The 14,771-nt window shown below is 45.2% G+C and overlaps 1 protein-coding gene across 6 annotated transcripts in view; it reads left to right on the forward strand.

Annotated features, from left to right (window-relative positions):
* The window catches only part of KIAA1549L (KIAA1549 like), a 266,986-nt gene that overhangs the window by 185,063 nt on the left and 67,152 nt on the right, over nt 1-14,771 (forward strand). For all 6 annotated transcript variants that reach the window (XM_023239688.2, XM_045039126.1, XM_019812246.3 and 3 more), the window contains exons 11-12: nt 4,591-4,754; nt 11,606-11,796. In XM_023239688.2, the coding sequence (XP_023095456.2) occupies nt 4,591-4,754; nt 11,606-11,796 (355 nt within the window). The remainder of the gene's footprint in view (nt 1-4,590; nt 4,755-11,605; nt 11,797-14,771) is intronic.

Genomic DNA, 14,771 nt, shown 5'->3' on the forward strand with positions numbered 1-14,771 from the left:
GGCACTGGAGACAAACCCCCTGCCCTCACAGAGCTTACATTCGTGAGTAGCAGATCAAATAAGCAAAATAAGTAAGCAATATGTTAGATGCTAATAAGTGCCATGGAGAAAAATTAAGCAGGGAAGGCCAGGGAGTATCAAGGAAATAATGGTCATGATTTTATTTTATTTTATTAAAGTTTATTTATCTATTTTGAGAGAGAGAGAGAGACAGCGCGCGCACAAGTGGGGGAGGGGCAGGAAGAGAGGGAGAGCAAGAATCCCAAGCAGGCTCCGTGCTGCCAGCACAGAGCCCAAGGCAGGGCTCAGTCTCATGAATTTTATGATCATGACCTGAGCTGAAACCAAGAGTTGGACACTCAGCCAACTGAGCCACCCAGTGCCCTTAACGGCCATGATTTTAAATGTCCAGGGGTTAAGAAGATCAGTGAGTGACTGCCTGAGGCTACCTAGGGACAAGGTTCCAGGCAGAGGGGGAGGGTTTGAGACCCAGCAAGGGTGTCACTGATGGAAGAGAGTAGCAGCCAGGAGGTCAGGGTGCAGGTGAGGGGTCACAGTTACTAGAGCCCCAAGGGCTGCACCCTGAGTGGAATGAGAGCTACAGGAATGTTGGGCAGGAGATTGACATGGACTGAGTGCTCCCCAGTGCCTGGGCCCTGAGCCAGCCCTTCCCCTGCATACACACACACACACACACACACACACACACACACACACACAACACCTCCAGGCATGTGTGTTAACTTAGAACTGACAAACTGTATTTCAGAGTGGTGACTTTTCATAAAAATGTCTAACCTCCCCGTGGCTCAGTTTCCTCACCTGCAAATTGAGGGTAAGAATAGCACCTGGGCAAAGAACCTATCCCAGTGCCTAAGGCAGAGCAGAAGGTCAGAACATGTTGTCCCCCCGCCCCTTTCTTATCCTTTCTGTATTGAAGTTCTTGCAAATTAAATAACCATTCATGCCTCTTCTGTACATGACTTGCAGTTTTAGATCACTATGCCAATGAATACATTAGATTTGAGTGATTTCAGTTGACCTAACTTTAGTATCTCTTTGACCATTAAAGGAATTTACTAATATATCTAAGATAAATATATTCTTCCCATTTAAATAGAGGTGAAAGGATTTTATATACTGCACCAGGAAGGAACATACATATACACCAAAACAGTAAAACAAAGTAAAAGCAGAAGACATGTAAATATTAAGTCTTGCTAATGAGATATTTATTTAGGGTATCATGTTCTGATACACTATACATTTTTCTTCATCAGGATAGAATAGCATAGGCAAAAGAGGCATATTATTTTTTTTCATAAAAACCCTTAAGTTTTAAAGAATGTTAGTGGCATAAAACTCACATATAAATACTAAATCGCTAAAAGCAGTGGCAATTAAATGTTTGATGTCACCAGAGGCACATTATCTAATGAGCTGTTTTCAGAAGTTAATAATGTGATTAATCACCGATTGATAAAAACTACGGAAAAGAAGCCTTTTTTTGTCCTAATAGAACTCCAAATCCAAGTGCCGCTTGATGAGAGGCAGATCTTGGCTAATAAGTTACCAACTGAAGTCAGAAAGGGTGGTTAAAGTCAGAGAGAAAAGACCAGCTGACTCACCGTGTGGCACTTACCAGTGGGGTCTCTAAATTATTCCAGAGCCTTGTCCTCAGCTTTGTGGGTCTAGTAGCCCTCAGAGTTCAGCAGCATCAGGAAGACCAACTTATGTTAACCGGACTTATAAGGGATTGATATGTAAACCAGACTGGTAGTATATTAATTTAAAATATAGGCTAGAACTACCAAAGAGATGGGACTTCTTTAACTGGCCATTACTTTTTGCCATATGAAAACCTATATGGGGAGCTGAGTTGCAACAGGGAAAATGGTAGTTCATTTGTACCTTCATTTGACTTTTAATTGAGCACCTACTGTGTACAAAGCCCTGTTCTAGGCCCTGGGAGCATAGCAGTGAACAAGAGACAAAAAACCTCCCTGCTCTCTTGGAGTGTACCTTTTCGTGGAGTAGCTGAGACAGATGATGAAACAAATACATATGTATCATGTCAGATGGTAATGCCTGCTTTGGAGCCTTACCATTCCATGTGTGGCCTGGGGGCCTGCTTGCATGAGCACCACCCAGAGCTTGTTAGAAAGGCAAAATCTCAGGCCTCACCCCAATTCACAGAATCAAAATCGTACATTTGAACAAGATTCCCAGGCAATTAGCATGCACATTCAAGTTTGAGAGGCACTGCTTTAGAGAAAAATTAAGTAGGGGACAAGGGGGATGGAGAATGCCAGGGTCAGGGATTGCTATCTGATAGAGAGTAGATATAGTGACACTTGTTTAGAGCCCTGAAAGAAGTAAGGGAGGGAGCCATGTATATCTAGGTGAAGAGCATTCTAACTGTAAGAATAAGCTGGTGCAAAGGCCCTGAGAGAGGAGCATGTCCAGCGCGTTTGAGGAGCAGTAGGAGGCTGGTAGACTGGAAGAGAGTGAGTTAAGGGAAGAGCAGTGGGTGATAAGGCCAGAGAAGTAACCAGGGTGGTTGGAAAAGCAGATTACTTACGGTCTTCTAGAAATTATAAGGACTCTGGCCCTTACTCTGAGGGGAGTGGGGGCCTCTGGAAGGTTTTGAGCAGAGGAGTGTTGTGATCTGAGTTTCTAAAGGATCACTCCAGCTGTTGTGTTGCAAATGGTCTATAGAGGACAAGGGACAAGGTAGGAAGCCATTGCAGTGATTCAAATGAGAGATGTTGGTAGGTTGGACCACAGTGGGTGTAGCAATAGAAAGAAGTGAACAAATTGTGGATTTATTTGGAAGATGGAGATGACAGGGTTTGCCAATGAATAGGAAGTTAGATAAGAATAAAAGAGAAGGGTCAACATCAGTGGCAAAGTTATTGCCTTGAGCAACTGGAAGGAAGGAGTTGCAATTTATTGGACTATCACAAGAGCAGGTTTGGGGGAAATTGAGAGTTGGGTTCTGAACATGATAAATTTGAGATATCTCTTAAGTACCCAGTTGGAAATTTGGGTTGGTGAATCTCAAATGGCATCCATGGTAGTTGGATATAGGAATCTAGAGTTCAGGGTAGTGGTCCTGGTTGGAGATCTACACATGAACACAGATGGTATTTAAAGCCATGAGTCTATGGGATCATCTAGGGTATAGGAGAACAGAGAACTTGGGCAGGATTGATGGACAGTATCACTAAACCGGAACAGCCAGTTGCAGCCATCTTGTTCACCACGATAGACCTGTCCCGGCTGGATCACCTGCGTCTGCCAGTTGGGGCACATTCCTCTGACATGGACAAGTTCTTGCCTGCCCTTTGGCTCTCTTTTCCAGATTTCCTATAAGCCCACTCCCTTCCAGTAATTATTTTTCTAGACAATTGTTTTGGTTACTGTTTTCTTTACTCTAGTTCTAAGAACATATTAATCTTTTTGACTGGACAGAAGTATCTTCCAGGCTTCCCTGCCAGTGAGCATAGGGGAGACTCATCCATTTCATGTCAAGGGCTTTTTCTTTTTTCTTACATCTTCCTAACCCAACATAACAAAAAGGTGAAAGAACTGTATGGTGAACACCTGTGTCCCCACCTAGATTCCACAATTAGCATTTTACTATGCTTTCATTATCACATATTTATCTCCCTGTCCTTCCATCCAGCCATTCATCCAACTTGTTTTTTCTTGATGCATTTCAAAGTAAGTTGCAAACATCAGCAGACTTCAACTGTAAACACTTCAACATGCGTATTGTTGCCTAGAATTCAATACTTGTTTATGATGTTTTAGGTAAAATTTACACAGAATAAAATGTACATATCTTAAGTATACCGTTGGGTGAGTTTTGACAAATGTATACACCTGTGTGACCCTAACCCCTATCCTGATATAGAGCATGACCATTACCCTGTTGCCCTTTGCAGGTTAATTAATTCCAACCCCACCCCCACAGAGGCACCTACTCTTCTAATAACACATTCTTCCTGCTGACAATAGCTTTGGTTACTTTTTATTCTGGCTTTGAGAGCAGCCTGATCCTTATGATTAGACCAAGGCATTTCCAAGCTTCCCTGGCCAGCCCGTGGGGGGTTAGATCCACCCACTCAGCTATGTTTATTCATTGCTCACTTGGAGGGTGGCTTCGCTACAGTATTTAGAGTTATTTCTCTGTAGCCTTGCCTCCTGCCTCTAATCCAACTCTGACCCTTAGACTTTCTCTCTTCTCTTTGGATTCATAGACATTACTTTTGGGGAAAATTGATACCAATCCATCTTCCTCTTTCTCTTAAGAATAGTGAAGGCTAGCATTTATTGAGCACCTAGTAGGGACCACACCAAAGCCCCACATACACCCCCGTCTCTCTGGTGCCTTACAAAGTGATAATCCCGTTTTACATACAAGGAAAATTGAGACTCAGAGACTTTGAATAACTTGCCCAAGGCAAGGGCCTTTCTGATCCCAAACCCTCTTCACCATCTCATGACTTGGGGACCAAGGGGGTGGGGGCTGCTTTCCCCCTTCTGGTGCCCCTTGTCACGTGCCTCCTTCTGCTTTTCCCACAGCCGTGGTGAAGAATCCACCCAACAACCTGTGGATCATCGCGGCAGTGCTGGCACCCATTGCTGTGGTCACGGTCATCATCATCATCATCACTGCTGTGCTCTGCCGGAAGAACAAGAACGACTTCAAGCCGGACACCATGATGAACCTGCCTCAGAGAGCAAAGGTGCGGGAAGTGGTAGCTTTTGAGGTCATTGCAAGTACCTTCAGAAACATTCTGACAAGCCCTATCTTGAAGGAGACCCTTGATTTATTCAGATTTTAAAAAAAATTATAGTAAATAATACATAACATAAAATCTACCACCTTAACCATTTTTAAGTGTACAATTCAGTGTTTTTCAGTATACTCCATCATTGTGCACCATTTGTGTTTATCGTCAGGCCACGATAGCTAATGCTTACCTAATAACGCTCTCTCTCTGAGCCGTAAGTACTTCTGACAGCTTTACATACAGCAGCTCCCATCCTCACAGCAATGCTTTAAGGAAGAGCCATTGTTTTGCAGGTGAGGAAACTGAGACACAGAAAATTAGGAGCTGGATAGACCTGAAAGGGGCTGTGGAGGCCATCTAATCTGACATCGTCCTTTTCCAGAGAAGTAGCTCTAAGATCACACAGTTTGTAAGTAGCAGAACTGATGGTAGAACCAGGGCTTTTGGCTCCTAATGCAGGGCTCTTCTGGGCACATGAGACTCTCAAAATTTTCCTTCTTCCGTTGACCGGAGTGACTTATCTTCGAAGGCTGCCATGATGGGCAAGCTGCAGAGTCTTGGCCGGGCAGTCATCACACGCTGGTTCGGTGGCTCAACTGGAGGCTGGCCGGGAGCCCGTGCACCCTGCACAGCCTCCACACCTCTGGTGACAGGGAGGGGAGTGGACTGAGGAAACTCCCAGCGCTAATTTTCCCGTCACATAGCTCCCTTCATGATATCCCCTCGAGGGAAATACAGTAATCTGTAATACCTGATCTTTAAATAATGCCTTACAATTTGCTGGGTTCTTCTGGGTCTGTGACCTCATCTGCTCATCAGAGCAGCCCTATAAGGTAGATCATAGGGCAGGTTTTATTATTTTCACATTACTGTTGAGAAGGCTAAGGAAAGAGAGGCTGTGGGGATTTGTCCAAAGTCACATAACTAGCAGCAAAAGGAGCGACTCGGGCCCATAGCTGTGTCTTTGGGCTCTTTCCACATTATACCCGTTCCTGAGCCCTGAGATTTGGCAGGTAGACTCTTCCTCCATCGCTGAACTTCTGAGCTTTGTCCACCTGTGCAGGAATGAAACAGCAAAAGGAATTTTCATTCCATTGGAATGCAGGTCATGGAGATAGTCCTTGCCAGCAGTCATGCATGCCTGGTTCTTTCTGGACGATCGCACCTTGCTTCAGCAAAAGAAATCAATTGAATTTTATCGTTTGTTAAACTAATTCACCTGTTGCAAAGCTGCAGTTTGATTAGACGCTCTGTCTACCAAAGAGCCAAACTCCAAAGAATGTTGTTCTGTTTCTGTTGACACAAAGGGCACCCGCTTTCCAGATGCAGCACAGTGTTGGCCATCGCCCAAGCAGTGACAAATAAAACTGTTCCAAGAAGGGGTCTTTCATTTCCATCTTAGCTTAGTTACAACCTGAGCCTTCCAGACATAACAGTAATTACCAGAATCTAACTGCAGCCGAGTCCAGGAATGCAAAACATGCCATACTGAGATTGTAAATGGCAACCCTGTGTTACAGATTAAGCCAAAATTGTATTAATTTGCTAAGGTGAGTGGGGCAGCACACGATTTCAGTGTACCTTCTGGCTTGAAAGCTGTTTGGAGCTGGAAGAGATTCATGTTTGTGGGTTTTCATAGCCCCTTTTATGTTCCTACCTGGTGAATTGTGCTTGAAGAGATACGTGGCCGATGTGGAAAATCAAGCCAATTTATGTTCCAGGAGAAGACTGAATTCACTTGTGTGTGGTAGCTCTGGTTGTTTTCTCCCTCAATGAGGCTGAGCTCCGCACTTTGATTTGCAAAGCTCCTTTATCACAGGAAGCCAGCGGGGTGGAACTGCCTCTTTGTTACCGCAGTCCTTCTGCCCTCGCAACCCAGGGACACTGCAGTGTTGGAGAGGAGAGAGCTGCCCGCGTCGCATCTCACACCGTGTGTGTGTGACCAGAATTCATTTAATGCCAAGGAAAGAGGCGGAATGAAAAAGTTAGCCTTCGTGACCACTCCATAGCGTGGGAGGATGGTCTCCTAGTCTCCAGGGACATCATCGCGTCTTTAGAATGCAGACGGCAGTGCCACAGGACATTCCCGGGGATCCCTGCTGAGTCTCAGTAATAGACTTGACAGGCTAAGAGGAGCTGAGTGCAGCCGTCCTGGGAGCCGAGGCCAGGGCGTGCACGGCCGTACCCTTCTTCGAAGACAAGGTACCATAGACGTGACCCTGTTACCATGGTTGTCAGCTAGGCTTCTGTAGGTAGTGTTGAGAAAATGATAAACGCAGGAGGGCCAGGTGTCAGGGCTCTCATGAGCTTCTTGCTTCCTGGTTCATTTCTCTTTACTCTTTGTCATTGGATTCACAGCCTTTGCCCAGTGTTTCCCTTCATATAATTGATGAGAACACAGCTTCCTGGAGCAGGCAGCCTTACAGGACAGTAGGTAGGGCCACATCCAGATGCAGGATGGAGCATGAAGGGCCCACAGTGGTTGGCATGACCATCTGCCCGGGACAGGTCAGTCACCCCCTGAAGGTGCCCAGCTGTTTCCTCTTTTTCACAGACTGTGTGGCCTGTATTTAACCTCTTTGTGCCTCAGTTTTCCCATCTGTGAAATGGGGATGATAACAGTGTTTACTTATAGGTTGTTGTGAGGATTGATTTTCGTAAGTTACTTTGAGCTGTGCCTGGCATATAAATATTACATACAAGTTGGCCTTCATTATTATAAAGGTCCTTTTTTTCTTCAAAGGTCTGGATAGCATGTCTACCTTTGAAATTGTTGAGGATTATTTTGATTTTCTAATTTTACAAAAGTCGTTGAAGCAGCTATAGATACTTCATTATGTCTTAATAGTATCAGGGGTCACGAGGGTGTGTCCAATGGCAATTAATTAATTTCAGGTGATTTTCAAACTGAGGCCTGAAAGACCACTACCCATGAGTCAGAAGAGTGAGGGACTGGTCTTGAGTCTTTCACCACTTAGCTGTGTGATCTTGGGCAAGTCACTGGACTTCTCTGAGCTTTTGTGTTCTTGCCTGTTAAACGAAGACTGTGATGTTTGCCCTGCTTCCTCAGAGGGTGTTTGTGAGCACAAAATGAGGTGTCAGTGTTTTGAAGGCTGTCAGGACTGAGCATATGTGAGAACTGTTATTATTAACCTAATAACAGTGGCCACCCTTGAAGCCTGTCCTTCCTTAATATCTCTGTTTCTGCTCACTCATCATCAACCCAGTCCCCTGAAGTATCTAGCAGGTAACTTCAACACAGTGTGAAGGGTGAGGTGCCAAATCCAGGGAGAGTGGGGGCAAGAGGGAGAGGACCAGAGCCAGCTTGCTGTCCTAACTAGGTTCTTGGGAAGCCTTAGCTGCCATCGGAGACTCTCAGTTCCTCACAGACAGGCCAGTAGTCTCAACATGGGAGCCAGGCCAAGTACGGTAGCAGATGCCCAACCAAGATGGTAGGCTGCAGGATGAGGGGAAAGGCCATGGGAGGAATCATCAGGCAGTGCTCAGATGTCCTGGCTCTGCATCACACAGACCTGGGTGCAAATCCCGACCCCACCCCCGACCAGCTGGGTGAGCCTGAGGAAGTTGCTTAACCTCTCCAACCCTCAGTTTATTTATCTTTAAAGTGGAGAATCATAATAATGCCACCCCCTTGAACTGCAGTGCGGATGAAATGTCATAATTGACATCATGCATTCAGCACTGTACCAGTCATACCAAATAAGGCTGAAACTGTGAATGCCTCGAGGGCATGGACTGGCTATTATTCATCCTCATATATCCAGCACCAGGCACAGTCCGAGGCACAAGCCAGCTCTCAGTAACTATAGTTGGCACTATGCTGAATAGGCTAATGGGGGCATGGGAGGATTATGGAAAAGGTACCAACAGGAGGCGTGGCTGAGCAGGTGGGTCCAGCCAAACTGCAAAAGGCCTTAAATGCCTTGCTGAAGAGTTTGAGTGCCGTGAAACACTTTTTAAAATTTTTTTCTTAATGTTTATTTATTTTTGAAAGAGTGTGAGCAGGGGAGGGGCAGAGAGAGAGAGACAGAATCTGAAGCAATCTCCAGGCTCTGAGCCATCAGCACAGATCCCGATGTGGGACTAGAACCCACGAACTGTGAGATCGTGATCTGAGCCGAAGTCAGATGCTTGACCAACTGAGCCACCCAGGTGCCCCAAAACATTTTTTTAAGTAGGCTTTGCACCCAGCACAGAGCCGAATGCAGGGCTTAAACTCAACACCCTGAGATCAAGACCTGGGCTGAGATCAAGAGTCAGATGCTTAACTAACTGGACCACTCAGGCACCCCCGACGAGAGACTTATAATGGCGGAGTACATGACTTGATGTGGTTTTTAGGGAGATAACTTTGGAAGCTGGTCAAAGGATCTGAATGGAAGCCACAAGACCAAGCCAGGAGACAATGAAACAGTGGACCTGGAGAGAAAAGCTCAGCTTCTAGAAACATTTCAGGTGAATCCAATTGGTGACCATCGGTTGGAGGAGCTGGCAATTCAGTAGTCTAGGAACGTGACCAGGTTGTTCTCAGGCTCCATTCTGTTTCATGTGGCACCATAGGAGGGAGGAATTGAACAGACAAACACTATTTCAGAAGCACGTTCCCGGATCCTGGCACGGAATGTCCATGGTCACCATTTGGGTCAGAGTGTGTGTCTCAGTGAAGAGGAAGGGCTGAGCACACTTTCCAGAGTGAGTTTCCCTGGGAATTGGGGGAACTGTCCATGGCAGAACTACAGACAGCTTGAAATAAGGAAGCTTTGCTGGATTTAGCAATATAACTCCGTCTTGTCCTGAGATGTGGTAGTAAGATTTGATAGGCTGGGCCACAGTCCTAGACCATTCCATTTGGCTGGAGCCTCTCTGTTACATTTCTTAGCTAAATTCACTGCTGAAGGAGGGGCTTCTCTCCATGTCAAGTTCCAATGAAACACACATGGTGGAGGTGGAGTTTCTTCCCCAAATTTTCTTTTCTTTTCTCTTTTTTTTTTTTTTTAATTTTTTTTTTCAACGTTTATTTATTTTTGGGACAGAGAGAGACAGAGCATGAACGGGGGAGGGGCAGAGAGAGAGGGAGACACAGAATCGGAAACAGGCTCCAGGCTCTGAGCCATCAGCCCAGAGCCCGACGCGGGGCTCGAACTCACGGACCGCGAGATCGTGACCTGGCTGAAGTCGGACGCTTAACTGACTGTGCCACCCAGGCGCCCCTTTTCTCTTCTTTTTTAAGTAGGCTCCATGCCCAACATGGAGCCCAATGCAGGGCTTAAACACATGACTCTGAGATTAAGACCTGAGGTGAGACTGTGGGACGTTTAACGGACCGAGCCACCCAGGCACCCCTCATCTCCAAATTTTCCTGAAAAGAATCACTGATTTCTATTTCACCTGGTCTATGATTTAATGGGAGGCTAACAATATTAACTATTATCGATTGAGCACTTACAACGTACGAAGCACTTCACTAAATGCTGAACATTTACCTACTTAATCCAGGCAGCATCTCTTTGACGGTGGTTAAATCACTTCCACATACTTACACATTTGATCCTGTTTACCCTGCTATGATCTCCATTTTACAGGTGAGGAAACTGATGTGCCGAGAATTTCAGTGTCTTACCCAAGGTCACCTAGCTAATACGTGGGAGAACCGGGATTGGAACCCAGGCAGTCTGCTTTTGGAGCTGGTGCTCTCCACCCCCCCACTGTCTTGCCTTAAATCTGTGTTGTGCTGCTCTGGTGTGTAAAGCAGAATAGAGACACTCCCAGGAATTGTTAAAATACACCTCTTGGTTTTTTATTACCCCACTAATAGATGTCTACTGGGCTTTGTTCACAGCTGCCCTATTCACTTGGGATTTCAGACATTGTGCAATAAAAGCCTTGCTAATTACCCAGTAATGAATCATAGGAGAGCCATAGGTCTGGATTTGAGTGATTCCATAAATTCCATTTTATTATTAATGATTGTACTGCTTCACATGTGGAAGCACGTTTCTTTCCCTCTGTTTTCAGAGCTGTGAGTCCCCTTTAATACTCAGGTGTGGCTTAGGTACCACAGATCTGATTATCTTCATTTCTCAGATGAGAAAGTTGAGGTTCAGAATTCCAGTGACTTGGCAAAGTCACACACCCCTTACTATGCATAAGGCCATGTGAAAGTAGGGTTCAGGGATGACGAGATGTTCCTAGGCAGGAGATGATACAGGACCTATTTCATATAATAATTAAGAGTCTCTAATTAGCAGTATCCAGTAACTTAAAACTGGTCGTTTAAAATTCTTTGGGGCGCCTGGGTGGCTCAGTCGGTTAAGCATCCGACTTTGGCTCAGGTCATGATCTCATGGTTTGTGGGTTCGAGCCCTGCGTCGGGCTCTGTGCTGACAGCTCGGAGCCTGGAGCCTGCTTCGGATCCTGTGTCTCCTCTCTCTGCCCCTCCCCCACTTGTGCTCTGACTCTGTCTCTCAAAAATAAATAAATGTATAAAAAAATTTTTTTTAATTCCTGGAAGAAGTTTGTTCTCACACACATATTTGCATCTTGTTTACACTATTCATTTTTCCAAGGAAGTCTTCCCCGTAGAGATTCTATAGCTAAGTGGAATTAGCACAGATTCTGATTTCACAGATAGAAATTATGAGGGAGATTTGGGTTAACTCTCATTCATCAGAAAGCTAAGTATGGTCCTGTCACATGCACTCTCCTGCCCATCTTCTCTTAAAGCCGTCATTAGAGTCACACTTTGCCAAAAACATGACCACAAATCTGTTTCCTCTTTGCAGCCTGTGCAAGGCTTTGACTATGCCAAGCAGCACCTGGGCCAGCAAGGGGCGGATGAGGAGGTTGTCCCTGTGACTCAGGAAACGGTGGTCCTACCGCTCCCTGTTAGAGATGCTCCTGCCTCTCAGGAAAGAGACATCGCCCAGGACGGAAGCACCATCAAGACGGCCAAGTCCACCGAAACCAGAAAGAGGTAGGCATGGGATCAACTTCTGCCTCTCCAAATCAAAAAGGGAAATCATTGATGGTGAGAGCAGTGGAAGCCTCAAGTTAATACCACTTTTCTCTTTAAAAATTCCCGCCTTCTGGGGCACCTTGGGTGGCTCAGTTGATTGAGCATCTGACTTCAGCTCAGGTCATGATCTCACAGTTGGTGAGTTCGAGCCCCACATAGGACTTGCTACTGTGAGGGCAGAGCCTGCTTTGGATCCTCTGCCCTCCTCTTTCTCTGCCCCTCCCCTGCTTCCACTCTCTGAAAAAATAAAATAAACATTTAAAAATAAATAAATAAATAAATAAATAAAATAAAATAAAATAAAATAAAATAAAATAAAATAAAATAAAAATAAAAATTCTCCCCTTCAGGGGTGCCTGGGTGGCTCAGTCGGTCGAGGATCCAACTCTCAATCTCGGCTCAGATCATGATCTCATAGTTTGTGGGTCTGAGCCCCACCTCAGGCTCTCTGCTGACAGTGTGAAGCCTGCTTAGGATTCCCATTCTCTCTCTCTCTCTCTCTCTCTCTCTCTCTCTCTCTCTCTCTCTTTCTCTCTCTCTGCCCCTCCCCAGCTCATGCCCACTCTCTCTCCAAATAAATAAGTAAACTTAAAAAAAAATACTCCCCTTGGGGTGCCTGGGTGGCTCAGTCAGTCAAGCATCTGACTTCAGCTCAGGTCATGATCTCACGGTTCATGAGTTTGAGCCCTACATCAGGCTCTGTACTGACAGCTCAGAGCCTGGAGCCTGCTTTGGATTCTGTGTCTCCCTCTCTCTGCCCCACCCCTGCTCACCTCTGTCTCTGTCTCTGTCTCTCTCTCTCTCTCTCTCTCAAAAATAAATGAACATTAAAAACAAAATCCCCTTCGGGGCGCCTGGGTGGCGCAGTCGGTTAAGCGTCCGACTTCAGCCAGGTCACGATCTCGCGGTCCGTGAGTTCGAGCCCCACGTCAGGCTCTGGGCTGATGGCTCAGAGCCTGGAGCCTGTTTCCGATTCTGTGTCTCCCTCTCTCTCTGCCCCTCCCCCGTTCATGCTCTGTCTCTCTCTGTCCCAAAAATAAATAAACGTTGAAAAAAAAAATTAAAAAAAAAAAAAAAAACAAAATCCCCTTCATGCTTGTTTTGAGTTTTTGAGGAGACTAAAGTAGGTGACAAGAATCACAATACTTGCTTCTCATGAGCCATAATTCGTAAGGTTTTACATCACTGATCAGCCACAACAGTAGAAATTTTGCTTTCATATTTATTACAACAAATTTGGCACTGGCATCACACTTAGATTTTTTAACTTATTTTAAAAGCAGTGCCTTTGATTCAGTAGAGTTGTATTTTATCTGGCAGTTTTTCAGTAGTGTATGGTTTTAGTTCAAAAACCGTTTTTAGGAGCTTTTACCGTGAACAGAGCACTTTGACAGTCATTGGGAGGCCTACAGAAAGGTTTATGATTGGTTCCTGACCCCCAAGGATCTCATGATGGAGACACCAAGAGATAAATACCTGGAAACCAAGCATGATGTGCAGGTGCTCATAGAGGAGTCTGAACGAAGTACTGTGGAAAAGAAAGGAAGAACTTAAATCTGATGAGGGAAAGGATTGGGGAGGAGCTTATGTTTTAGCTGGGCCTCGGAGCGTGAGTAGAGTGTCAATAGTTGGGGAGAGATAATTCACATAATGGCAGATGTCCCTAGGGTTTAGAGTTCACAGTGGTTGGGATGCAGTAAGGATGAAACCAGAAGATAAGTGAAAATTGTGGAGGGTCTTAACCGCCAGGCTATGGAGTTTGACCTTTATTCTCTGGGTAGTGGGAAGCCACTAAAAGTTCTTTGGGAAGACAGTGATGTCCAGTCTGAATTTTAGAAAGACTGCTCCAGTGGCAGTGTGGATGATAGATGGAAGAGGTTAGGCTAGAGGCCAGGAGACTTGTTGTAAGGACTTTACAATAGTGTTATAAAGAGGTAATGAATTCTATGGCAAGGCTTGTTGGCTGGCCAAACCAACTGCCATTGCCAAGTCCCTTCTCCATTGCCTGAGACCACAATGGGTGCTAGAAAAGCTACATCATCTCTGCCTCCTTTTTTCTCTCCCTCCCTTCACCTAATAGATACTAACTGATTGCTGTTTACCAGGCACTGGGGATACTGCAGGGAACAAGACAAAGTTCCTACTCTCACGGTGCTCACAATCTGGTGAGGAGAGATAGACAATAAACTGAGAAATAGATACATAGTGGGTGGTGATGCATTATGAAGAAGAAAACCAAAGCATGGTAAGAAGATAGAGCAATGGAAAGGGAGACATGCTGCTATTTTAGCTAGGAAGTCAGGGATGGCCTTTCTGATAAAGTGACACTTGAGAAAGGCCTGAATGAAATGATGTGTAAGCCTCAAAGCTATCTTGGAGAAGAATGTTCCAAGCAGATGGAACAGTGTGTGCAAAGCCCAGAGGAGGGAATCTCTTAAAATACTTAAAGAAGAGCAAGAAGGCCAAAGAGACCGATGTGAACTAGGGAGGAAGTAGTGGCGGATGAATCAGAGAAGTTGCCTGAATTTGATCATATTAGGCTTTTATCGATCAAAGTCGGGACTTGGAATTTCATCATGAGTAAAGATCGGAAGTCATTGGAGGGTTTTGAGAAGAACAGTGACATGATGTGACTTGCCATTTTAAAGGATGCTGTATGGAAAACAGATGGTGTAGAAGTGGAATGGAAGCAGAGAGACAGTTAGGAGGTTATGACAGTAGTCCAGGTGATGTAGATGGTGGTGTGGGCCAAGGCATGGTGGTGTAAGAAGTGATAGGGTTCTAGACATCTTTTGAAGGAAAAGCTGTAGTTAGCCTTGATTTGCTGATAGATTGTTGGGAGGAGTAGAAATAGAGAGGGATGAATTTGCCATTGGTTGTATAGGAGAGGACTAGAAGAGAAGAAATTTGTAGGGGATGATCATGAGTTTGGA

The sequence above is a fragment of the Felis catus genome, chromosome D1, assembly GCF_018350175.1.
Source record: "Felis catus isolate Fca126 chromosome D1, F.catus_Fca126_mat1.0, whole genome shotgun sequence".
NCBI classification, from domain to species: domain Eukaryota; kingdom Metazoa; phylum Chordata; class Mammalia; order Carnivora; family Felidae; genus Felis; species Felis catus.